The sequence below is a fragment of the Clarias gariepinus genome, chromosome 27 (assembly GCF_024256425.1).
Source record: "Clarias gariepinus isolate MV-2021 ecotype Netherlands chromosome 27, CGAR_prim_01v2, whole genome shotgun sequence".
In the NCBI taxonomy this organism is placed as follows: Eukaryota; Metazoa; Chordata; class Actinopteri; order Siluriformes; family Clariidae; genus Clarias; species Clarias gariepinus.
The window spans coordinates 5298788-5324475 of record NC_071126.1 but is presented as its reverse complement, the minus strand read 5'-3'; the positions used below and the strand labels follow the sequence as shown (position 1 = coordinate 5324475).

Genomic DNA, 25688 nt, shown 5'->3' with positions numbered 1-25688 from the left:
AGCGCTCAGTGAGGTCGCTAATCAGATTGGCAAAGTAGTTTCTCCTTCTAAGCACACATTAAGCTCTGGTCTACCACAACAGAAAGAAAGCGCCACCTTGTGATGTTATTTGGTATTACCTGGGCAGCCACATTACTAAATTTCTGACAGTATATTTGTGATAAAATTTAAAAGAAATTTAACTCATGACAGTAGATGCTTTTAGAGAAAGGTATTTGGCAAGTCTAGTGAAATTTCCATGAATGATTTGGAGGAGTTGCAGATACCAGATTTGACATTGCTTATTTTTGCTTAAAAATACTTAAAAATATATATATATATTATTATATTATTAGAAAATAAAATTGCTAGTCCAAAATTATGTTTCCTAACAAAGGTTTGGTCAAATTCACATGAATGGTTTAGAAAGAGATAGATAGAGAAAAAAAAAAAGTATGACAGCGGATGCTACTGCTAACTGGAGATGAGATGGAGGTGTCTCATCCATGTTTCAGTGGCCGGTAACACAATGAGCCACCAGTCTGTAGGTTGGCATGGCAACACTCAACACTCCATCTAGCTTGTGGCTTTTTAGGAAACTATTTTGATTAAAGGATCCAAAACAAACCTAATATTTGCCCACATTCTCTATGTAAATTTCCTGATTTTCATTTTTTAATTATAGAACTGTTGCATCAGAAAATATAAGACTTGTAAACCTGCCGTCGTACTTGATATCAGGATGGCTGTGATTCGGCTGAAGGCATGAAGTAAGCATGATATTTAGCATAGCAGCACTTTTGATTATGTGATCGTGCTTAATGATTAAATTACACAAATTTCACATTGCTTCTGAAGGTTACAAATATTAAGCCACTGAGATACCTTCAGATGTTCATCCAACTGGTCCACCAGGCTGGTAAAAAACTCATAGGCATCCTGCTGCTCTCGAACGTACAGCTCCTTGTTCCACATCTTAAAGATCTTTATCAACCAAACACATGCAACATTTTAACATTAACACCATACTTAAACTCATTATTTGAATTTGTTTTGAGCATCACATGACCATTTTCTGTTAAGTGAATACAACCTGGGCATCACATTAAACACTTACCTTCCAGAAGTTCTCAGGCACGTAGTATTGCAATTTGCTCTCCATAAGGTGGCCGAAGAGAGACTGCACTTGACAGAAGACACTCTCCTCTGGATTCTCTGTGTCATCTTCTATCGACAGGATAGCCTGAGGCAAAAAACAAAATAATTAGTTTTCAGTAAAATCATTAATAATAATAAAACATTACTGTATTATTTAGCTCCATCTTGTGGCAATGTTCTTATAGTGTGTTTAATGGCACTGTTACACACCTCAGGTAAGCCTGGCTGCATGTAGAGTTGCTGAAAGACAGCATTCATGTAGCAGGTCGCCCCGCCATTCTTCAGGCCCACGAACCCTGATATTGAGCGTCCATCCACTGGTGGGAGGAACTGAGGCAACACACACACACGCACAGACACAAAGCTCAAACTGCCGACTGGACAATTTTATTAATGTTGCAGTAATGTGGGGAAAGAAAAAGGAGAAAAGGCTTACATCAAACTCTTTGGAGAGAGAGGGGTCGGCCTGATGGTGCATAGAGAGCAGCTCTCGAGTAATGAGCTGCAGGTTGGAGATAGAGCTGTCAGCCAACATCACTAACACCTCATACGCTGCCAACCGACTGCTGACTGTACTGCACCTGGGAGGAAGACATAAAAAGAGCGCGAGTGTGAGGAAAAAAGTGTGTAATTATGTGGGCGAGTGTTGACAGCTAGAGTAATGAACAAATGTAAAAAAATATTCATATCATTTTTATACCATTTATATAACCTAGGTCACAAAATATGCAAAAAACTGTGTTTTGTGAAAAATAAAATAAAAAAATAAAAAAATGTGTGATATATTTCATGCAAGTAGCATTAATGTAATGTAACAGATTAGAGAGGAGCATTGACAAATGATAATTGATTTAAGTAAAGCAACTGAAGATCGATTAATAATCGGTTTAACTGCACAGTACGATGATGATTTTTGCACTTCACTACTATTCACTATTACTACACCCATATGTACACAAACCAGGATTACACACGTAAGCATCTATGAGTAAATATATTAATGTTACAAACATGACACAGTTGCAAAAGCAGAGCAGTCATTGTACTCCAACTACTCTTCACCATTGTATAAATACACATTTGGACAGATTTTGAACATCACACGCTTCATTACACTCATATTCGGGAATGGCCTTTCTCCCAGAGAGACTGTGTAACAGATCATCTTGACATGCATACATAATAAACAACATTTATATAGGCCATGCAAAATACTGGCCAAATTACAGACATGCTGGTTTGCATGGGACTGATATTATCAGAGGACCTCAGTGATCGGTGAAAAATGGTAGGTAATTTGCTGAGGAATTTTAACTTTACATTTTACAGACACGGCCGATACGCACAGGATTAAGATCACAGGCAACATCCGCTATTATTACAAATATAGGATGTATATTACATTTACATTTACATTTAGGCATTTGGCAGACGCTCTTATCCAGAGCGACTTACATTTTTATCTCATTATACATCTGAGCAGTTAAGGGTTAAGGGCCTTGCTCAAGGGCCCAACAGTGGCAACTTGGTGGTTGTGGGGTTTGAACCTGGGATCTTCCGAACCGTAGTCCAATGCCTTAACCACTGAGCTACCCCTGGCCCTATATATTACTAAAATATAGGACATTATATTAATTAATTTAAAAAACTTTTTGGTTTACAAAGTAAAATGTGTAACTGTTGATGCGTAATTTTGGAATAGATACTTATTTAACATTTATATGGAGGTTAGAGATTGTAAGTGCTTTGTAACGAGATGAGTGAACTGCACTGTGAGCACGTCTAGCTGCACTACTTGTGATGCAAAGCATGTTAGTAACTACAAGTCTTGACCAGGGGTTTGATCACTGGGGATAGTGTGTTTGTTCTCACTTAGGGTGGAAGTCATGGAGAGGAGCTGTGCTGCTTGAAGGGTTGTTGCTATTCAGGATAATGCGTGATGCTCGAAACAGAAAGTCATCCAAAAGCTGCTGGATGAGGGAGGGGCCTGAACAGAAAGACAAAACACCGCATTTACATCTTTCACCTACAAGTCAAAACAAGGGTCATAGTGTTCAAACGTTTAGAGAACATACTGCTAACGACGGAGTGTATATAAATGAGAGACCATATTTCAGCGTAACGGACTAACCGAACTGCTCCTTCTCGTTGCCGCAGAGCGAGAGCAGGGTCTTGATGAGGCGCAGATGGCCGGCCTGCAGGATGTTATCAGCCTCGCTGGTCTCCAGTTCACTGGTCCACGTTGGCTCGAAGTTATCCAGCCAGCTGATCTCATCCTCCAACATGGCTGCGGGGCTGATCTGCAGCTGCTCCATCTCTGTGTCTATGGAAAGACAAGCATTAATGGAGGGATTTCTATTAGCAATAATTCATGTTAACGCATCAAATAAGAAACATAGAATGAACAAGTCTTACTCTAAGGCAAATCCTGAGAAGAAAAGCAAAATCACAGAAAAGAAATATATCAATCTTACTAGTCAGATCATCCAGTAGTTGGCATCGCAGGTCAAAATATTCTGTGCATTGTGAAAGCAACCTAAACAAACAAACAAACAAACAAACACCATGTCAGCTGCAGTATATACTACATCAAACCATGTGTATTTAATAATCATATACACTGCCTAAACAGCAAGAACAAAAATGTTTGAATATGTGTATCTTTAGATTCTACGAATATGGTCTGTATGGTCCCAATGTGATTGTGTGTATACAATTGCGTGTATGTGTGTTTGTTTACCTCTGGTTGATGCCCCTCATGACGCTCGTGGGAGACCAGAGTGGGAGCTGGGCGGTCAACACCACCTTCAGCAGAAATAGGTTGGGCTTTTGCAGCTCTGGATATGCCGATGTATCACTCTGACTCAAAGTGTACAGCTGATCACTCGCTACCCGACGGATCTGTGCAAAAAGAGGGATAAGAAATAGTGAAGAGGAGAAATCACGTTATTTATTACACAACTGAATCTCACGTAAAGGCAAAGAGGAGAGACGTCACTGACCTCTCCACTGGGTGATCCAAGCAGTATATCGATGATAAAATCATTCACACAGGGAAGGTTATAGAAAGAAGCTGTGGAGCAAAAGCAAGCAAAGTTCACTACAGGATGCATGCACTACAAACGCACCAGATCATCAAGAAACAGGAGGCAGACTTCAATCTCTGAGGTTTATATTAAACAAAAAAAGGTTGTGATGCTTCACTTTGACAGCAACAGCTAGACTGCAAAAAAAAAAAAAACCCTCCTGGCAATCATTTAAAATATACAGAACATTTTATCATGCTTGTGATTTTGCTAATTGTAAAGATTAGCTGAGATTAAAAATGAAAATAAATAAATAAATAAACTATGATAGGTGTTCAAGTCAAACCGGGACTTGTGATCAAATTTCTCATGAAAGAAGGTGTAAAGCTAACTGATATTTAACAGATCACTTTAAGCACAGTATAGTGATGAGACTCTTAGCCGCAGTACAACATCTGAATGGACCAAAGGTTTTAAAGAAGGCTATATGCTGATTAAATGACGATCCTGGCCGAGGTGACTCCAAACCTACGGCGATCGTTTCTGTGAACATTGAGCAGGTGGAACGCCTGATCATTGTAAGTTTTACGGATAACTGCCACCACCTTGTGAAAGAAACATCTGTCTGTGGGAACTGAACACACAATCATTCACCAACCCACTTTCAGGTTACAGGAACTCGGCTGAGAGTTACTGCCACATCCCCTGTACAGTCCTGACCTGGCTACAAGCCATTTACACATGTTGGACCAGTAGAGAGACCATCATTTAGACGTGAAGCAGGCTGTCTGATCATGACCCGGGTGTACTGAGAAAACTTTCTACCCTGATGGGATCCAAGCACTAGAGTTGCCGGGATAAGTGCATTAGTGTAGCAAGGGATTATACACTGTGTTTATTGTTTTGCACAAGCAAAAGTCCAGGATCATCTCGAACACCCCTCGTATTAATCAGCTGTTTGAACGTTCTATTCGTTTAGTTTTTGGCGGATGGAAAAGTCAGGAAAGCAAAACAAAAAGTGCAAACTCATGTTGTTTTATGATTAGGAATCTTTTGATGAAATGCAAAGCTTTTGGAAGAAACTGAAAAAAGTTAATTAGATGAAACCCAGTCATGGGCAATGAAATTTTTGATTTCATTGAAGTCATTTAAACAACTTGCAGTGCTTGTATTACACACAGATATTCAGGAGAAACATATCTGGGATTTGTGAGAGCTTTTTCGGTAACTGGTGTGCATTCTTACAAAGCTGTTGACAGCGAAGCTGCAGGCAGGTGACCAGGAGTGAAAGCGCTTCTCGGGCGATTATTGTGTCTTTAATGGACACACACTGCTGTTTGACGCAGATGCCGGCTTGCAATGTTGTAGCCTCTCCTTCGCTGCTGGAACTGCAGTTACTTCCTGTGACACAGAGAGAAAAAGACACTTTCAATTATCAGCACAGACTGATACAAGTGCCTTATTGTGAACTGTAAAAGCTTCTGCACCGAGAGTTGCCAAATTAATAAATGTAATTTTTTACACAAAACATTTTAAATGAAAGATATCAGTTTCATCAATAACAAGTGCGCAATAGTAAAAAGAACGGTATAAGTAATTAGGAATGAATGACCACGGATCACCCGATACGATCTCACGATACCTAGACGCGATTCGATTTGTATTGCGATTCTGCTATAATTACAATTCTAAAAATATACCAAATTTGATATTAATTAGTATTTTTTTTAAACAATTCAAAACAAACTTCTCCAACCACACAGATTGCCGCACACCTGTAGGATTATATAGGATTAAACTGCAACATTTTACCACCTCAAATGCTGACATATATAAATTAAAAAAGAAAAAAAATCTATTTTGAAGTCAGTGTATTATGAATATGCATATCATGAAGGAACATGAACTGCCACACAAAATGATTACAATACGCAACTGAATCGATCTCAAATAAGCAAATGTTTATAGAAGCAAAAAAATATCAGCTCATAAATGTTGTAGGACGGTTAAGCTTACTGCTATGAGGCTTTGACTAATTTTTTTTTTTTTTTTTTTTAACTTGAGCATTAGATATGTGGGTCTTTGTTTCACCTGTGCTGCTAACCCTGCTCCGGACTCCCTGAGGCAGCAGAGAATTAGTGGTCTCTCTGATCGGCTGGCTGCTGCCCACAAGGTCCAGACGGCCAGCTGCTGCAGCCCAGGTGAGGCGCATGAAGCAGGCGACTGTGGAAGTAAAGTCCCCCACCTCCATCGTCTATTGCAAGAGCAGAAACAAAATAAGTACAAGAAAACAACAGGCTAAAAAGATTCATAACGATTTATATATATATATGATTTATATAATGTCTCCTCTACAAATTGTCCACAAATCCATAAAGATTACCGCAGACCCAGACACACAAACTCACCTGAATGGCGACACGTGCTGCTGGTATAATCTCCTCAACTCTAATGGAGGACCTATCAGACATGGACATTTGCCTGTAGGATGATTTCTCTGGTGTCCCACAGAGCGAGAGCTGACGGCTGCTCTGCCTGCCCGCGTTACGGAAGGGCCGAGAGGACAGAGTGTCCACGCCATCTTTATTCAGCTCTTCATCCAGGATGCTTGGCATTGTTTGTCCTACTAGTAAGAATCTGCAGAAAACGGGTAGAGATGTTATACTTCATGAAGTCATGTCTATTCGGCTTCCGTGATTTAAACTTAATTGGAAGAGAGAAAGAAGACAGAAAAACACACCTTGCAAGTTGCAAACAAATGGAGTAGACTCCCTGTCTGGTCTCATAGTCTACTTCAGAGGGGATAGAGTCCCTCTGCATGACATTAACCACCAGACTGAGGAAACACACACACACACGAATACTGTGAATATACGTTGCTTCCTCATACGTGTAACAACACAGTTATGAATCAGTCAGAGCAGGCCGTTACCTGAGACCTCCAGCTTTGAGAAAATTCTCACAGAAGGACTTCACACTAGTCTTTGCCATCTCGTCATCTGAGGTCGGCATTAATTTGGAGCTTAGCACCTAAGAAGGAGGAAAGGACCAAATATGTTTGAGATCTGTTGTATGACTGCATATGTAACCTTCACAACACTTGCTCATCTTTCCGAAGTACCTCAAGATTATAAAGCACTCTGAAAGTGGACATGCCCGGGGCAGAGGACCGAAACAAGGACTCCAGGATGGATGCTGCACTTTGCTGATGCTGTTGCTTGCTGGACAGAGATGGAGACTTGGAAGCCTGAGATCCAGAACCCAATGTGAAAAGAGTTTTCTATTAACAGAGAGAGAGAGAGAGAGAGAGAGAGAGAGAGAGAGACAGAAATACCATAGTGAACACAGAATTATGAATATACTCCTCTTTCACTGTAATTTATCAAACCAATGAGAAATATGAACTTTTAATAGTCTCAAGTGAGTCATATGTTTTCGTTCCAGCTGTTAACATGACATAGCTCATCTCCCATGTTTTCAGCTTGCAGAATTGCAGAATGTCACTACTAAAAACCTCCTAAGATAATTTTATGCTATTGTGGGGTGTCTTCTGGACACCGCTAGCTTTCATCACTAAATTAGTGTTGGAAAAAAGAGCCTTGATGCTAGGATGCTTTATAAAATCTAAGCCCTAAGAGACTTATAATATCAATTATTTACAAATTATGCTTTTTTTCTTCTCCAAAAAGTTTAAATAAAATACACTGCCTCAATAAAACAAAAGATGCCATTTCAGAAAGGTCAAATTACTAGCCTGCATCAAGAAAAAGAAGTTACTGTAATTGTAAAGGCAAAGAAGTTACTGTAATTGGGTTAAAACCTTTAACATGTTATAACAACATGGAAGTACAGTGCTAAACCGTCAACTTTGCAGACAGAAATTAGATTTTAAATTAAATTGTGAATGATCAGAGATCTCTTGGTGATGTTTCATGGTACAAAATGTTTAATAGGGAAAGTAAGAGCATTTCCAGACACACAATGTGACAAAAAAAGGCCTCACCCTTCTAGGGAGCATAAAAACTATATATCGGACAAATGAAAAAAAGATCATGTGATCTGATGAGTTTAGACTGACCCTATTCCGGAGTAATGGGCACATAAGAGTTTGATTCACCCATCATGCATAATGGCCACTGTACAGGCCTCTGGAGGCAGCGTTATGATTCATTTGGACAGGTCTCAGCATGATCATGTGACCAAAAAAAATAAATAAATAAAAAATAAAGTCAGCTGATGACCTGAATGTACTAAATGACCCAGGGTATCACATCTAAAATATTTTTCTTCCCTAATGGCATGGGGATATAACACCCTCTCACACACCCACCCAAACGTGTAGTAGGCCCAAAGCATAAACAGTGAAATCAATATACATCATGATTTCATTTACAGGAAAGTTAAAATCATTATCAGGTGGTTAAAGTCTCCCACCACTAGTGAGTACAACTGTAGTGTATAATGAATCGACAATCATGAACAATTTGTCACCTGGTGGCTCCAAACACTGGACTCTTTCGGGACAAAGTTATCCAGGGCATCCTGCACCTCCGGATCGGTTGGGATGAGCAGCAACAGCTTCCTCACACGCAGAGTTATTCTGGATTACAATAACAAAATCATTTTCTTAGAAAGGAGAGTTGCAAACTTCTGGATTATGATAATTTAATTCTGGAGCTGTGGCCTTACCTAGGCTCCTCTAGGTTAGCCAGCTGATACAACATCTCGAACACGTTGCACACCAATGCCATCACGACGCCAGGCAGGGACTTCTCCTAACACACACACACAAAAAGTTATTTGAGGTAAGAGCACAGTGTATGTGCAAATGTGTGGAACTGTGTGTACTAAAAACTGGGTTATGCATTCAATACAGCAGTAAAATCAGTTCAACAAGTACAATTTTAGAAATCTCGGGTAACTGCTGACACAGCATTGCATGTGTGTGTTTGTGTGTGTGTGTGTGTGTGTGTGTGTGTGTGTGTGTGTGTGTGTGTGTGTGTGTGTGTGTGTACCTGCTCCAGCGCATATGCCGAGTTGAAGACTCCGCTGCTGCTGGAGCTGGCGGATGCCGAGCTGTCTGCTGAGCTGCCAGATGGAGTGCCAGTTCCTGAACTCTTCACTGTCAGACTTTGCTCATCAGAGAAACCCAGCTGATTCAACAGCTTCTGGTCTCTGTTCATAGTCAGCTGGACATGCACATAGATTTCAGTGACATCAAAAAATACTGTACATTTGCAAATATTAGCAATGACAGTGCCAGCCCTGATTAGAACAAAACCTTTTTAACAACAGCAAAACCCTCAATATTTCATATTTTATTAATGCACATCATTTCTTTAATAAATTAGGTGACACATAAAATTGCATTTATAGCATTTAGCAGCCACCCTTCTCCAGAGCGACCTGCAGTTACCTCATCTTCCATCTAAGCAATTAACGGTTAGGGGCCTTGCTCAAAAGCCCAACAGTGGTATCTTGGCAGTGGTAGGATTTAAACATGTAACCATCTGATCCATATCCAAGAAAAATAACCTCTTAGCTGCCCCTGCCCACAAACAGCCTCTTACTCTGCCTTCATTACTTGTAGATTCTAGTTCACGCTGACGTGATTGCATCTCATCATGAATTCACAGGTCTGGTTGCACTACAGATAACATGTTTTATCACACCCCAAACATACACTGCTAGATTCAGGTCTGTTGACTGGGAAGGCCACTGAGATAATAATTGTTATTTGATAATATTATGTTTATGGTTCCTCTCAAGGTTTTTTCCTATTGCCATCTTGACGTTTTTCCTTGCCACCGTCACCCTCATCAGAGACAATCTGATAATTATGATTTATACACCTTTCCTTACACTTATTCCCATTACATTTTTTATCTGTAAAGCTAGATTAAAACGATGACCATTGTCCAATGACCAAAAGCACTATATAAATACAACTGAACTGAATAAAAAAATAATACATTTAGGCCACAACAGGATCAGCTTACCAGTTTTGATGAGCCTGTGCCCATAACATCCATTTCACACACAGCTGAAACTCATTGGATGTTTCTTTTACACACAACTGTGTTTAAACGCTAGACCCTGTTGAGCTCAGCAGTTTGAAATATGTAATCCTCTAAAATTGGATCCTCTAACATCAATAACTATATCATGCTCAAACTCAAGATCACAGTTTTCTCCATTTTGGTGTTTCCCCTGATTACGACCTCATGCATGATTTGTATTCACATGATTTTATGCCTTGTGCTGCTGTCACGTGCCAGAGTGGAAAACTGCATAAATGAAAAGGTGTACGAACGTCCCTAATAAACTGGCCTGTGAGTGTAATATGATCGTTGTGAATTAGTGTGTGATGTCTCACCATGCTATCGTTGGCAAATATCTGCACATTGTCCACTGGACAGCTAAGCTGCTCAGCAATCTTCCACCTGATGCTCCCAACTGTTTCATTACTGTGAGCCTACAAGCACACACACACACACACACACACACACACACACACACACACACACACACACACACACACAGTTACAGTAGACTTTCATATAAGGCAAAAGTTACTTCCTAACTGCTAGCACAGTTCACATTTCCATTTATGGAAGAAAGGTGTGCACTTCCCATGAAAGGTAATGGCATGATTCTGGCCTCTGCATGGGTTTCAGAAGGATAATAATCTGTGATGAGAAAGTGAGTGTATACGTGTGTGTGTGTGTGTGTGTGTGTGCGTGTGCGCGTGTGTGTAAGACTGCACCCAGGTGAGTTATTGTACCTCCAGGCTGAAGGTGTCTTTGGTAGATTCATAGGTTATGTGGAGCGTTACAGGGTGGCCATTGAATGACGCTCCATGAGGTAGTATAGTACGAGGAACAGAGTACAGATCCTAAAATAAAACACAAACAAGAAAACATTTATCGATTTCAGTACATGAGAATTAATTGGTGAAATGTTTTAAACAGTGACTATAATCTTTAGAATTAATTTATTAATTATCTGCAATGAATTTGTCATCAGATTCAATATCTAATTCAGGTCAAACTATTTTAAATTCGTAATGCTTACCAACACATCAAACACTGAATCGAGTAATCAAAGCGGAGACAGGAATTAACCTGTCCTCAGTAACTGCTGCTTGCAATTACTTATGATATTGTTAAGAGACCCTAAAGTGTTTTATGCTTGAGAGAAGGAGGAGGGGAGAGAGAGTGAGTATTTAAAAAAATTCTGGGAATTCATTCATTTTTAAGACACAAAAACAGTGGACTTTAACTACAATAAAACTATTCAGATTGTCTATAGTATTATTTAACTATTCTTACTGTATTAAACTATTAAATTCTCATATTCAACTCCTAACTGATACTTTAACTTAATTTAAATCACTGTTTAGATATAATAACTAATAATAGTGCCATATAGGGTTTAAAATTTTAACTAGTTTGAAATCCGAAATAAAGAAATTATTAAAATAATAATAATTATAATAATAATAACAATAATAAAAAAGGGTGTAAATGATTGAGAAATCATTTTCAGTTCAATTAAATTCTTTGATAAAGACAAGAAATTAACATACCGTTATACTTTAACAAAAGCACATTTGTCAGGTTTTTGACATTGCTAAAATGTCCTATAATCAAAATGTAATTTATGGGCATTTACCATTTTTTGTTCACAAACTGATAAGGGAGGATATGTTGTTACAGAGACAGGTATTTTTCTAAGAATCACAGTTTGATATCTGCAGAATATGGCAGCATTTTTGGTTTAACAAGTTTCTAAATCTATAATTAGACACCAACTGCAGGCCATAATACAGATACGTGGAAGGCATGCCAAAAGCAAGCCCTTTCCTCCATTTAAACACAAATGCACTGCACTTGCCTGTCATTCAGTAGATGCTACACTAATACTACGTAAGATCTAAAGTAAGGTGAGACAAAAATAATGATTGAGATGATTGGGAACAATCCAGTTGAGGTTAAAATGCATCTAATTCTCACTAACATGGGATTCTGTGTGAAAATGTGTCAATTACTGTACTTAAAACAAAAAAAACTAGCAAATAACTGAAAAAGATATTTTTCAGAGCCATTTTTAAAAAAAAAAAAAACTCATCTACACCAATGGTGAAAATACTTCTGGAAATAATGACAGAATATTTTATATATATTTGTTGGATTACACTGAAGGAAAGATTGTTGCAATAGTGTGTCAATGAGTGTGTATGTTTTCCAGGAGTCAGTGACTAGAGCCACGCAAATAAGTCAGACCTAAATTTCTGCCCTCACCTCGATAGTAATGACGTATCTCTCCGCTAGTAACAGCAGCCTCTCAATGATTACCAGCTTAGTAGACCTGTACGGACAAAAGGTCAACACAAAAGTAATAAAGCATGACCTGTCAATTGAATGGTCCGAAACTGTATCGTTGTTATGTGAAATACAAAAGCTTTTTTGTCTCTACCTGGAGGGTGATTGCACTGATGTGGCAACGGTTGGCATGGCAGTAGCCGTCAACATCTTGGTTGCTCGTGTAACAGCATGGGTTAAGGTTGGGCCACCCAGGGCAGAGCTGGCAGCCTAAAACAGAGATGTGAATCAGTGATGAGAATTTAAAAAAAAGGAACTTTTAAGATAAAGAATCTCTAATTTATTCTTAAAAATAGTGATACATACCTCCAGCCTCTTATAACAATCAGCTATAAACTTCTTATGCAAGGACACTGAGTCCTGCATGTAGAGGAAGAACACAGAACATTGTGTTACTGCATATTTTAGCCAGTAAGAGAGAAGAAGAATGGAAAAGTATGTGTGTATTGACCTTCTTCATTTTTGGGTTGAGGTTTAAGTAACTGTAGAGGATGATGAGCTGAATGGCTTCATTGGCGATGTCCTCATCAGGAGACTCCATGGCGATTCTCCAGATAAAGTCCATCCCGATTAGGTCTAAACGCTCCACACACTGGAAAATAACAGCATGACAGCAAACTCAGCAATCTTACTGCGTCTTTCATTTTAGCAAATGCTTCAATAGCTGGGTGCTAAACCAAAAATGCGATGCTTGAGTGGTGTCAGAGCTGACGCTACGGACCTGAACAAAATAAACTGTACTTTTTTCATTTACTATACAATGCTAGGGACACCTGTAAATAAAAACTACCAGTCTTACCAGTTGAGTTCCCTGCCGTTTGAGACGATGATCACAAAGATTTACATTCTCAAAGAAGGTCTTAAAAAGATTAAACCCTATAAAAGAAACAAAGAAAGTGCTGTCATAAAAATCCATCTATCGCTTCTATCATTTATTTGATAAGGCTATACAGTGGAACCTTGGATTGCAAGTACCTTGGTACTTATTTTAAAATAAATTTTAACTTGATAAACAGTCGAGGTCTTGACATACGAGTAGTATGCATACACTTTGTCTGCCGCGCGTCATGTGATCACAACTGAGCCAATGGTTCTTCTCTATCGCGCGGTTCGGGACTGTGGGTAATCTCCCATGCTCAGTGTCTGTGAAAGCCAGTGAAACACTGTTCTGTCAGGATTTTAAAGTGCAGGTTAATTTGTTTTATTTTTACTTTACATTTTGTATGAATTATTTTTATATGTATATTTTTGGGTTGTGGAACGTATCATCAACGTGTTACCATTATTTTGTATAAGGGAAATTCAAACGTTAATATATGATTGCTTTGATATACAAGCATGCTTACAGAATAAAGTATGCTCGCAGTCCAAGGTTTGACTGTATTTTATATTTGTTGATTAAAAAGGATGTGTAATAAGTGTAGTGTAGTTAACTCCAGGTCTGTTATATGTGCTAGTATTGCGGTTCTACAAATATATTATGCTGCTTTCATGATCATTAACTGTACCATTCATAGTAATCTCATATGGCTCAAGTTTAAGGATCTTTTCTTTAAACAGCTGTTGTTGAACATCACTTTCAAGATCATGCTGTCCTTTAGTAAACCATTCAAAGCACATCTGCAGAGAGGGAAAAAAAATACATAATTACTATGTAAAAAACAAAACAAAAACAACTACATTATGTCAGATTAATCAGCCTACCACAATGATAAAAAGAAATAGATTAATGTTTACCTCCCGGTCTAGCTCACACACGTCCATGCCAGACACCAAACACTCCCAGATCTCTTTCGCTCTGTTCCACACCAAGTACAGACTGGCTTCTTGGAGAAAGAACGCCAAAAACTTCAGATGGCCTTCCAAATACTGCACAAAGAAAAAGGTAAAAATGAAAGAAAAAAAAAACAACGAAATAAGTACAGGGTTTATATATAACGTGACATGGCGGTGTATTAATGCACTTGGATTAGCGTTGCAATATTTAACTTGTAGTTTCAAGCCCAAAAACAACCAAAATGCACACAAAACTGGCCAAAATATTTTTAAATGTATATAAAATATTCTGTTCAGCATACTCTCACTGAAGCTTTGAAGTTTGTAATGCTGCAGCCCCATGTAAAAGCATTGCACCACATGAGAAACACTTGATTCAATATTACGATACCTACAGTAGGTAGACAAGTGGTATGTTACTTTTACCGTCGCGGCACATGGCGACATCATTTGGGTTTGTGCGTTTGCTGGCTTTGGCCGCTGAGTGGCGCTATATAACTATAATCCTTGAGAGAATTAACTAAGGTCAGTCTAATGAGCCACAGCTCGTCTAGAGCCAGACAAAGTTGCAGATAAAATCAAGTGAAACATTGTAATTAAACAAATTCATAATCACAGTATTAACATTACAGTACAAATTTATAATTAAAATTAAATTAAATACTTTTATGATCGAAATTAAGCAACGTAAACACACTGAGCCTTTAGATTTTATGTGTAATTAGAAAAACTACGCGTGTAGGGTCTTGTGTCATCTTATATTTTGTGTTCCTTAAATTTATAGTAGATTTATTAACTGAAATAAATGAAAATAAATAACCATAAAATTAAAACATTGTTAGATTAATGTGCAAAAACTATATAAGCTACATAGCCTTTATAAGACTCTACTTTTATTTAAGTGCACTCACAATGAGGAAAAACGTTACGATTTTCTTAAATAAAGAAAGTAAACAGGGTGCGCTATTCTGTATTGTTTTCGGTGAACTTGAATCGAAACTCTGTGTATACTCGCCTCACAGACGTGAAAAATATATACTTATAGAAAGCGAAATGTCTGCTTTTATATAAACTAATGAAAAACAAGTTTTTTATTATATAATTCGTATGTAAAGTGAATTATAGGCGCATCCACTGCTGTGGGGATGACCAGATGTGGACATGATCACCTTCATTACAGCACAAGCAAAGAAATCACTAATTTATCAATGACTTATTAAAATGGTCAAAGTCAGTCTGCCTGCTGTTTTCCCGACGCATTCATAATCATTAATCTACTTCTGCTGGTGCGCTCTGGAAAACTTTATGCTTGCGGTTAAGCGCTGATTAGACTACATAGAAAATTAAAGGGCAGGATCACGATGCTCAATGCCCCGAGCCCAAACCCTCATTTAAGCTAAATTAACAAATTTTTGAAGTAGATAACAATAGCCCACATTTATAAAAACATGTTTATTTAGACTATAAAAAATAATCTTGCATTTATTTTTAGGTGTGCCCGCTGCCACAATTCTTATACGCCTCTTTATTGGAGTAAATCATTCAGTAACAAGCCTGAAACTTTCCATGTAATACAGGTACATCTGTATGAATAAATTGTTTAAATGTATGTATTATGAGCTATTGATCAGTGATTTATGTAAACGACTTAGTTAGATGTAAGTAAATGCTCAATGCTACCCTGTTTGGGGGAGGGACGTGCTGACGTTTGGTCTGCTTTCTTTGTGTTTGTGTGCGTGCGTGTGCGTTGAGACGTGGATTATTCAGTGAAACAGAAACTCCAGTTAAAAGGGGGTAACATTAATAAACCAAAATGCGTGTTTCTTAGCCCCATCCCCGTGAACACAGCGTATTCTGAGAAAAGCGTGCCCGCGAGAGGTTGTGCTCGGACACTGAGCTTCCGCAGATTCTAAAATTTACATTGTTGCCGTTTTATAAACGCTGGAATGGAAGAGATAAAAAGTTTCCTCATCATAACATGCCTTGTAATGTTTTTAATCACTCTATACACAACCCATGATTTTTATGCTATTTTAGAGATGGAAATGGAATCTTTTTTTGTTTTTATTTTTTTATAAAATATAAACTTTCAATATTTTATAAAAAATACCAAAGAAAATGATTGTGTATAGAGTGATTATAACCAATACAATTTATGTTGTAATGAGAAAAATCTCCATTTCCTCTATTCCAGTAAAACAGTAATAATGTAAATATTAGAAACTAGATTCCAGTAGATGAAATTTGCAGAAATTTAAAAAGAGGCCTGAATCACTGGAGGTCTTTAGAATCCAGGTCTTAAAGTGGGGAGGGGTGCATTTATGTTTTTTTTTATTTAATTTTATTTAAGATATTTATCTTTATACTTTGTAACTGACAGAGGATGATACTGCATATCAAGAAACAATGAAGGCACACGTACTGTCAGAAATCTAATTATACATAGAATAAAACTAAACAGTAAGAATATACGGTAAAAATTATTTGGAAGGCGAAGCAAGAGGAGTAATCAACATCAAGATGGTTTCTGGAATATTCGTCTGTCTGTGCACGCATCATATAAAAACTACTAATGGCGTTTGCACAGGTGTATTTGGCTGAGCTAGAGGTGAAAAATAGGCTTTGTTTCATCGCAATCGGCTCACAGGAAGAGAAGATATGCTCTTTGAAATTTAGGTGAAAAAGCCCTTTTACCATTACAAAAACTGACCTTGAAATAATCATTACTTAATCTCAAAATTCAACAGAAGGTGGGGTACATTTTTAATACACGCTTATGAGTGTGCAATTTAAATTTACTTAATAAATGTGATCTCACACCTTCATGCGCACTTCACAGTAACATGTAAAAATTTTGGTTAATTCAGATGGAGCTGCACATTATTTTTAACATGCTTATAAGTGTTCAATTAAATTCCACACAAATAAAGTTGCGGGCACATCTGGTCTTAAATAAAGGTAAATCTTTCTTTTATATGTTCTTGGAGGAACATTTTATTGACATTAGCCACAATTAAAACTGTTTTAAACACAATTAAAACACGATTGATGATGGCTGACTGGCTGGAGTACTAGCATTATTCCTAGGTTTTGTTTAAAATTAAATTATAAAATGTTCAATGTCTGGAAAAAAAAAACACCAATTTAGATCTGCAAAATAAAAATTACAGCTATCCAATCAGGTGGGAACTTGCCCAATCTGGCAACACTGACTTCTGTCACAATTTGAATCGATTCAATATAAATGATTTAATTCATTTTGGTTCTTGATAAATAAAACCACTTAAAAGGTTTAAAATTTTTGAAGCATGTTAACAACTTAAAACAGTATTTGTATAATTTATCTCTATAAAAATAAATGCAGAAATTTCTATGAACAGCATTTTAATATTATAAACAAAGTGTACTATACATTCACCATTAAAAAGTATACAAATTGTTCGCTAAACTCTTATTAAAGTAAATATTATTATAATATAAAAATATTATTAAAAACAAATTCTTTGACCTATGGAAAATGAGTTGCAGGTTTAACTGGAAATACAGCTCCAAAGTCTGGCTAAAATGCCCAAGTTTCACAACTTCTTTTTCAGGCACTGCAGATTGCAGCAGCATGTCACCGTTGTCATATGACCGTTACAGGAGAGCACTTCATAACTACAACAAAGGCTGAAGTAATGGATGACGTAATGCAAAAGTAGACATAACTTTGATATCGACATAGGTTGTTTAAACTGCACATGTAGAGTAACTCTTCTTCTATATAGTTGTACTAGCTCACAAAGGATGCATTTACACCATCTTTGAACCCAACTCTTGAATCCTCTTTGAAAACCCACTTTGTTGCAGTTGATGGTCTCCCACTGTGCTACAGGATGTTTACGAAGATGAGCAATGTGGAGATCATTAGAAAGGGGATTTTCAAAGAGGATTTGAGAGTTGGGATGGCACAAACGCATCTCTTGCGATGGAGACTATGTTGTGTAGTACCTATGTATAGAGGAAGTTTCTTAACCAACATGTGCAATTTAAACGACCTACGTTAATTCATGCTTTTGCATTACTTCCAGTACAGCCCTTGTATTATAGCACAGCTGTTTAACCATATAACCCTTTAACCATAATCAGTCGACCTCACAAGTACAGTTGATTCCTGTTATGGTAATGGTGTAGGCTCTCTATAAAACAACAGTGCTCTCTCTATATAATTAAACTTTACAAGTGGTGTAGATTGGGACCGCTCAGTATAGTGTGCAATTTACCCACATGATATTACTAATTGTCATTACATTCCGTGACGTAGGAAGGGAAAAATAACATTCCTGGTTTATCGATCAGTGCTGTACCTCTTGATAAGAGTATCGTCCATCCACCAGAATGGACCCGCAGAGGCCGCTGGGGCCGGCGGCTGTCACAGCCAGACGATGACATGCCACCAGAGAGCCTGTGATTAGCTTCACTATCTCAAAATTCTTCTTCAAATCCTGGATTATACTCTAAAAAAAAAAAAAAAACAATATCTAATAATGAAATCTATGCAGAAGAATTAATAAACATGCATGGTTTGACACAGGTTCTTGCTGGTGGTATAGCGAGTGTGTGTGCAAATGTGCGTTACCTTATCCTGTTTCTGGTATGTCTGCTTGATGAAGGAGCGAGTAATCTCATGGAGCTGCCGCAGGGCTGGAACTACCCATACCGATTGAGGGTTACTCTGCTGGGACGACTACAACATACACACACACACACACACAATACCACCATTACATTACAGTGAACTTATTCAGCTCAGCACCTTAAACATTTTACATAGAAACAGAGGCTGCTAAGAAGTTAGAGTAATACGTAGAAAGTAAATAAGAATTACAAAACACACATCTATATTTTATATGGACCAGGCTGTCATAGATGCGAAGCACTACTCGTTCGTATCACCTCGGCCGGTGTTCTAAAGAGCGGTTTGCGGGCCCAAGCTCAAAGGTTGCAGAAATGTCTATTACACAAACCAGTACCGGCATGTGGACAAACTACAACACTTCCAGGAAGTGTATGAACATCTCATGGTTTATTGTTGTACAACCGTTGCATGACTGAAAAACAAGGTGCTTCGCATCTATGAACACTGAACCCAACATTACCAGCTTTAAGGATGGATAATATTTGATTTACTGTAAATGATATGTACAGTATTCTCATTTTGTAATGACTTTAATAATAGTATTTATATTAATATGAGAAAATAAAGAAAAACTTTATGAAAATTCTGGAATACCATCTGTGCCTGGATTAACTAAATAAAGACTGCAATTTAGAAATAATTAATTACTATGTAAAGCGCAACAATGTGGATTTAATAATGTTGCTTAGTAATATATAATAGCAATATACCTCTCAACAAAACCTAGAGGGATAGTTGTGGATAGGTGAACTGTCAACTCTGAAGTAAACGTAAGAGCATTTCCATACACACACAGTGTGATGAGAACTCGCAGGATTGGGACTAAACAGCTATGTCTATAGAGTGTAAAGATTGGCCTTTGGAGCAATGGAAAAAGATCATGTGCTCTAAAAAGTTGGGTCAGACTAATCCTATTCCAGAGCGAGGGGCGCGTCAGGGTAAGAAGGGAAGTTTATAAAGCAATGCACCAATCATACATAGCAGCCGCTGTACAAGCCTTAGGAGGCAGTGTTATGATTTAGGGTTGCTTCAGTTGGTCAGGTCTAAGCTCAGCAATGTTATGTGGCAATAAAATGAAAGTCAGCTGACGACATGAATTTACTAAATTCAATTCAATTTTATTCGTATAGAGACCTCGGTGTGATTATAGATTGATGATATATGCGATAAATTATCAGGTTTTCACATCTGTGGAGTTTTTCTCCCCTGATGGCAGGCGCATAAATCAACTAGAGACCACATTGTGTGCTGTAATCAAAGCTAAAGGTTGACTGAATAAAATCGATGAGTGTGTGAGCGTTTTTTGGTCCACCACTGTGAGATGTCATGCGTGGAAGTCACATTATAAACTGAAACAAGTATTTTATTATTAATCTTAACAAAGAAAGCGTTTTTAATAAATGGATAAGGGTTTTGGCACAAATGGTATTTCACAGAAAACAAACCTGTCATAAATTCACTACTACTTGTTTACACTAGTTTACAGCCATGCTGAAATTGGTGTCATTAAAAATAAATTGTTTAAAATTATTAAAAATTAAGTAAAGGTGAATTCTGATTATAAAAACAGTTGTTACCTTGAAAAATTATTTTACAGTCATGCACCGGATTGCGTCTGTTTAATATGTTTTTCGCACAATATCCAAATCACAAAGCATTTCATTACACATCAAATATCAAGGACGTTGAGCGGTGCATGACTGTAGATGCAGGAAAGGCAGAGTACTTTTGAAGTTTTACCCCCTTTAAGAATCAAGTCAGAATTATCATTTCACAAATTTTCATCCCCTACGTGCCACCAAAGCCCATCTCCTCGGACTGTGAAAGGCTGCCATCTGATTAAGAGTAAGTTTTGATTTTTAAGTATATATAAGAGTAGGGTCTATGCAGGCCCTGGTGCTTCTCTTACTTTAGCCCACGCTGGTTTCTTCTTGCCCCAGGAGCCAGAAAAAAAAGACACCTGTATCTCGCTGGTAGACTTTGAATCCTCCTGTATTTGTATCTAAAGACATAAACTGCAGTTGCATTCAGTGAGCTCGGCTAGAAGTTTATGAGACTTCAGTATCCGTCATTTATATGCAGCAACCCAATCACCCTGGAATTGAGCCTGAAGCACAGAATGGGAGCTGGAAGGAGGGTGCAAATGTGACGGAGTATGTGGGAAGGCAAGAGACAAGCCAAATATCTGTCTGGCATCAGTGATAGGATGACACCTTCGGACACTCAGCTCAGCGCTTAATATAGCTCTTAGCTCACTGCAAAATATTCGCCTTCGCGCAGGGAGAGTGCACGCCTGCTTTCTGCTCTATTTTGCAGTTTCCTTTCAATTGTAACGAGGTACAATAGCGCAGGAAGGAAGAAGATTGGGAACGTGACTGAAAGAGTGAGAAAGCGCTTTTCACTTTTCAGCTATGTTCATCATCAGCAGCAAGCTAACAAAAAGGCAAAAGCAAACAGACAAATGAACAACCAAAAAAAAGGCAATTTTTGAACTAGGGTGAAGAAAAAGAATAAGGTTAATACATCTCTAGTTTTGAATTACTCTTTAAATATGTAGATAGGGACAGTCATGTCAACAGCTGGCGGTAAAGCTCTAAGAAGTTTCTTTAACAGGCATTTTATGTAGTATAACTGCTGAACATAAGCTTGGCAGTTTGACGTCTCACCTTCTTGATGTCTTCAATGCACTTTATGATGTAGCTTTTCTTAACAGTTTCTTTAACGGCGTAGGCGTCGCTCAGAATGGTCAGGTGTTCCTCTAGGGCTTGTTGAACTAGAGTTGTGGGAAGAGTAGGGAGGTGGGCCAATTCCCAGAGCACTTCCAACACCTAAGACAGGTAAAACATTCAAGTGAGATGCACATGTGCAGGCATCTGTTAAACCAAGACTTGTGATGAAATTTCTTGTGAATGAGGCATAAAAACTGACTGACATTCTTAGACGACTTCAAGTACAGTAAAACATGTGAATGGTGAAACATTTTAAAGACGGCCGTACGTCTGTGAATGATTATCTCAGCCGAGGTGGCTCAAAGCCCTCTGCAGCCGTAAAAATCAATGGATTACCTGTCGCCAGCCTACAGTCTTGACCTTGCTCAGGGCCTTCTCTACATGTTTGCGCCATTAAATGAGTTCCTGGGAGTTTTTGGTGTGAAGCAGACAGTTCGATTATGGTGCACTGGTGTACTGAGAAAATGTTTTACCTTGATGGTATTTAAGCACTAGTGCAACGCTGGGATACGTGTATAGTGATTCTGAACAATCAAAAGTAAGAGGTGGGGTATAAATCTTTGATAGGTTGTTCACTTCGTAAATATTACCCTCGTACTCTCTTGATGTGATTGTTTCTCTCTTAGGGGAATACATAGTTCTTTCTGTGCATGTTTGCCCTACGTGGGGGGTAACGCTAGGTGACGTGGGGGACTAAGAAGTTTGGTCTTCTTAATGAGCTGTAAAGTTCCTCTTGCTTTTTACTCCTGATTAAAATTGCTGCTTAATTAGAAAGAACAGCAGAAATGCAAATACTGTTCCCATGACATAATGTGACCTACATCTTGCTCATAGTCTTCTATTGAATAAATGATTTTTTTTTTTTTTTTTTTTTTTTTTAAAGTTCAGTGTGGGGGGAGGTATCCACCCTTTAAGGCAGAATAAACACTTAAAAGCAACTTTGCGTATGTCAAAGTTTAATTCTAATTAAACGCTTTGAGCATATAAACAAAAATCTTATCAGATCAGCATGCATATACACAGTTCTGTTAGAATCTCTGATCAAAAATGATTAGAAGAAACATTGTCGATGTAATCACAGCTAATGATGGTGAAAATGTTTTTGTTTAGGCTAAGATCTAACCCTGCCTACAAAGATCATGCTGAGTGAGGAGTTGAACACATGCAGCAGTAAACTACAGTGCTGTAAAAAAGTATAGAATTTTTTCTGTTGTATATTTGTCAAACTTAAATGATTCGAATCATCAAAGAAATTTTAATATTACACAAAGATAACCAGAGTAAATACAAAACAAAATGGCTCAGTAACCCTTATAAAAATAATACATAATAATTACTTTGTTTCTCATACGTTCTGGAATTTCTTCAGATGGTGTTGCATTTTTAGATGTTTATGCTTCAGACAGGTTCTATTTAAGTGATTTCTTGATTTAACAATCTGACAGTAAATCAGGCCTGGGTGTGGCAAATGAAATTTAATTCAGCTTCACAAAAAATGCTGTTTATCACAGTTCATTCATGATTTCGCAGGGGGGCAACTACTTTTTCACATAGGTAAGCCATAAACATTTTAACAAATCTTTTCCCCATAATAAATGAAATCATGATTTAAACACACAGGTTATCTTTAAATAATTAAATTAGCTTTTTTCCGAATCATTATTTTTTTCTAAAAAAAATAAAAATAAAAAATATATATATATATTTTTGTCACAGCACTATAGTTCAGTCTCTGGTCAGAGAACAGCTTTAAACATTTCTTAATGAAGAATACTTATTAAGGTTGTGTTTCTAAAATAGTATTTGTAAAAAAAAAAATCCATCTACCTTCAAGCAGAAATCCTGTAATAGGTTTGAATAAATTTTCTATTAAATTGAATAAAATTGGAGGCAAGAGTAAATGTGCCTCCAAAACTGATATTTAATATTTAATAGAAAATGTATTCAGGGTCAAGGGTTCAAGTCCTGCCTCAGGAGTGTGTGAGTGGAGTTTGCATGTTTAATCCGTGCTTAGTGTGGGATATGCAGAGTGGGCTAACGGCCATTTTCAAATTGTCCGTAGTGTGTGAATGAGTGTGTGAGTGTGTGTAGCCCTACACTAGGGTTCAAAAGTTTGGGATCACTTTCTAACTAATTCACTTTCTAACTCCATCGTCGTTCCTGATTTCTTTTTCTTTCTACACTGTAAAGCAATGCAGAAGGAGTCCAAACATGCAATAATCTCCTGTAAACACTTTAAAGCCTTCATAATTGCTCTAATCTGACGTGCTGTTAATTGGTGATTTTTGAGGCTGGTGACTCTAAATGAACTTCTCTCCTGCAACAGATGTAAGTTTAGGTCTTGCTTTCCTGGGATGGTCTTCACGAGAGCCAGTTTCATCATGGTGCTTGATGGGTTTTGCAAATGCCCTTGACAATTTTGTTCTTGCAGAAACAATTCCAGAAAGGCTGACCTACGTGTCTTAAAATAACAACTGACTGTTGTTGTTGTTGTTACATAATTACCTAATTTCATGTTATTTCACAGTTTTTAAATCCCAGGTATTGTTGTAGAATGTAGAAATAGCAATGTAAGTAAATAACAGTAATTTAATTGAACTAAAAAATGTAATTTAGATTTAATTATTTAACGTATAAGATAATTTATTACTATCTCTCGTTCTCTTGCACTCACACTCTCACACACAAACACGCACCTTTCCTGTAGTTGTCTCTGAGCGTGCCTCCCGTCCAATCTTTCCAATCAGACTCAAAAGCTTCTGCCGGACTCGATCAGTCTCAATCTCCCAGCTCTTAAAAAAAATAATAATTAATTAATTAAAAATTAAAAATAATTTTCACCGAATCTATGCAGTTCTAGTACTGAAACAGATTATACCATATATTAACAACTAAAGCGAAAAAATGTATACACATACTTTTTGTATGAGCACGAAGAGGTGGTTGAGCTGCTCGCAGTTAAACTTTACAGCTGCTGCGGCGATGATGGTGTGGATGTTCTCGATTACGGTGGATGACTGGCCAGACTGCAGACGGAAGTGAGAAACGTTAAAGATGTAAACTAACCTCTACAGACAAATACTTATGGTGTCATCTATAAAATATGGACAGCAAGCACAAAACTGAATGATATGAGAATTATTATTTCATATTGAGAGAAAGAGAGAGAGAGAGAGAGACATGGAGGGAAGAAGAGATGAAGTAACTCACTTGTATTTTCCAGATCTTTGAGAGCTCATCCAGTGAGAGTTTGCTGCCCAAAAGCTCAATGATTCCCTTTATCCTATCACAATACTGCGCCTGGTCAATGTTTCCTATAAAACACACAAAAAGCAAGATGGGAAAAGAAAAGAGCAGGAAGAGAGAGAGAGAAAGAGAGAGAGGTAAAATAATGTGGACATCCAGCATACTTTTCTTTGTTGAAGTTTGTGGCTCCATGCAGGTTTTAGTTACCCCTAAAATATTTTTCTCTGTTTTTCCCCAATTCTTTTAGAAAGATCACAGATCACCGCAATCAGTATGGCAAAATGTCTTTTTTTAATATAATATACTATAGCTAATACACCATATTCTAGAAACTATTCATTCATTTATTCTAAAAGTTGCAAGTTGTGTACTCCAGCGTCAGACAGAAGAAGGAACAAATGCTTTACTGTGGCAGGCTGTAAAGTACAATTTTAGCAGCAACCTCATTTCCCCTCTTGTCTGTTCCAACCATTCAGCATCACTAATACACTAATCACTGCCCTGATCATCCGTCCTCATCTGCAGCTGTCTCTCACTGTTTCATGCTTAAGTTTGGTGCTGTTTTATGCTTGGATGATTCATAGGTCACTGTGTGGGTTAAATAAATAAATAAAGAAAAAGACATTCCTCTGAAACTGCACATGGAGGCAAAAACTTGACAAAATAAGACCAAAAAAAGTGCTTCGGGAAGCCTGTAGAACTATTCCTAAAG

General features: G+C 37.6%; 1 protein-coding gene across 3 annotated transcripts in view; it reads right to left on the bottom strand.

Annotated features, from left to right (window-relative positions):
* The window catches only part of usp24 (ubiquitin specific peptidase 24), a 70421-nt gene that overhangs the window by 14672 nt on the left and 30061 nt on the right, over positions 1-25688 (bottom strand). For 2 of the 3 annotated variants that reach the window (XM_053488547.1, XM_053488548.1), the window contains exons 12-45: positions 24941-25044; positions 24649-24756; positions 24427-24522; positions 21668-21829; positions 20911-21003; positions 18942-19049; positions 18670-18819; positions 14285-14416; positions 14056-14167; positions 13347-13423; positions 12999-13139; positions 12854-12907; positions 12642-12757; positions 12467-12533; positions 10948-11058; positions 10540-10638; positions 9179-9352; positions 8853-8938; positions 8655-8763; positions 7285-7443; positions 7096-7193; positions 6904-6999; positions 6572-6800; positions 6255-6417; positions 5409-5564; positions 4140-4210; positions 3878-4038; positions 3612-3673; positions 3269-3460; positions 3010-3124; positions 1574-1718; positions 1348-1467; positions 1097-1222; positions 865-963 (exon numbers count right to left, since the gene is read on the bottom strand). In XM_053488547.1, coding sequence (XP_053344522.1) covers positions 865-963; positions 1097-1222; positions 1348-1467; positions 1574-1718; positions 3010-3124; positions 3269-3460; positions 3612-3673; positions 3878-4038; positions 4140-4210; positions 5409-5564; positions 6255-6417; positions 6572-6800; positions 6904-6999; positions 7096-7193; positions 7285-7443; positions 8655-8763; positions 8853-8938; positions 9179-9352; positions 10540-10638; positions 10948-11058; positions 12467-12533; positions 12642-12757; positions 12854-12907; positions 12999-13139; positions 13347-13423; positions 14056-14167; positions 14285-14416; positions 18670-18819; positions 18942-19049; positions 20911-21003; positions 21668-21829; positions 24427-24522; positions 24649-24756; positions 24941-25044 — 4091 coding nt within the window. The remainder of the gene's footprint in view (positions 1-864; positions 964-1096; positions 1223-1347; positions 1468-1573; positions 1719-3009; positions 3125-3268; positions 3461-3611; positions 3674-3877; positions 4039-4139; positions 4211-5408; positions 5565-6254; positions 6418-6571; positions 6801-6903; positions 7000-7095; positions 7194-7284; positions 7444-8654; positions 8764-8852; positions 8939-9178; positions 9353-10539; positions 10639-10947; positions 11059-12466; positions 12534-12641; positions 12758-12853; positions 12908-12998; positions 13140-13346; positions 13424-14055; positions 14168-14284; positions 14417-18669; positions 18820-18941; positions 19050-20910; positions 21004-21667; positions 21830-24426; positions 24523-24648; positions 24757-24940; positions 25045-25688) is intronic. The other variant, XM_053488549.1, reaches the window with a different exon arrangement.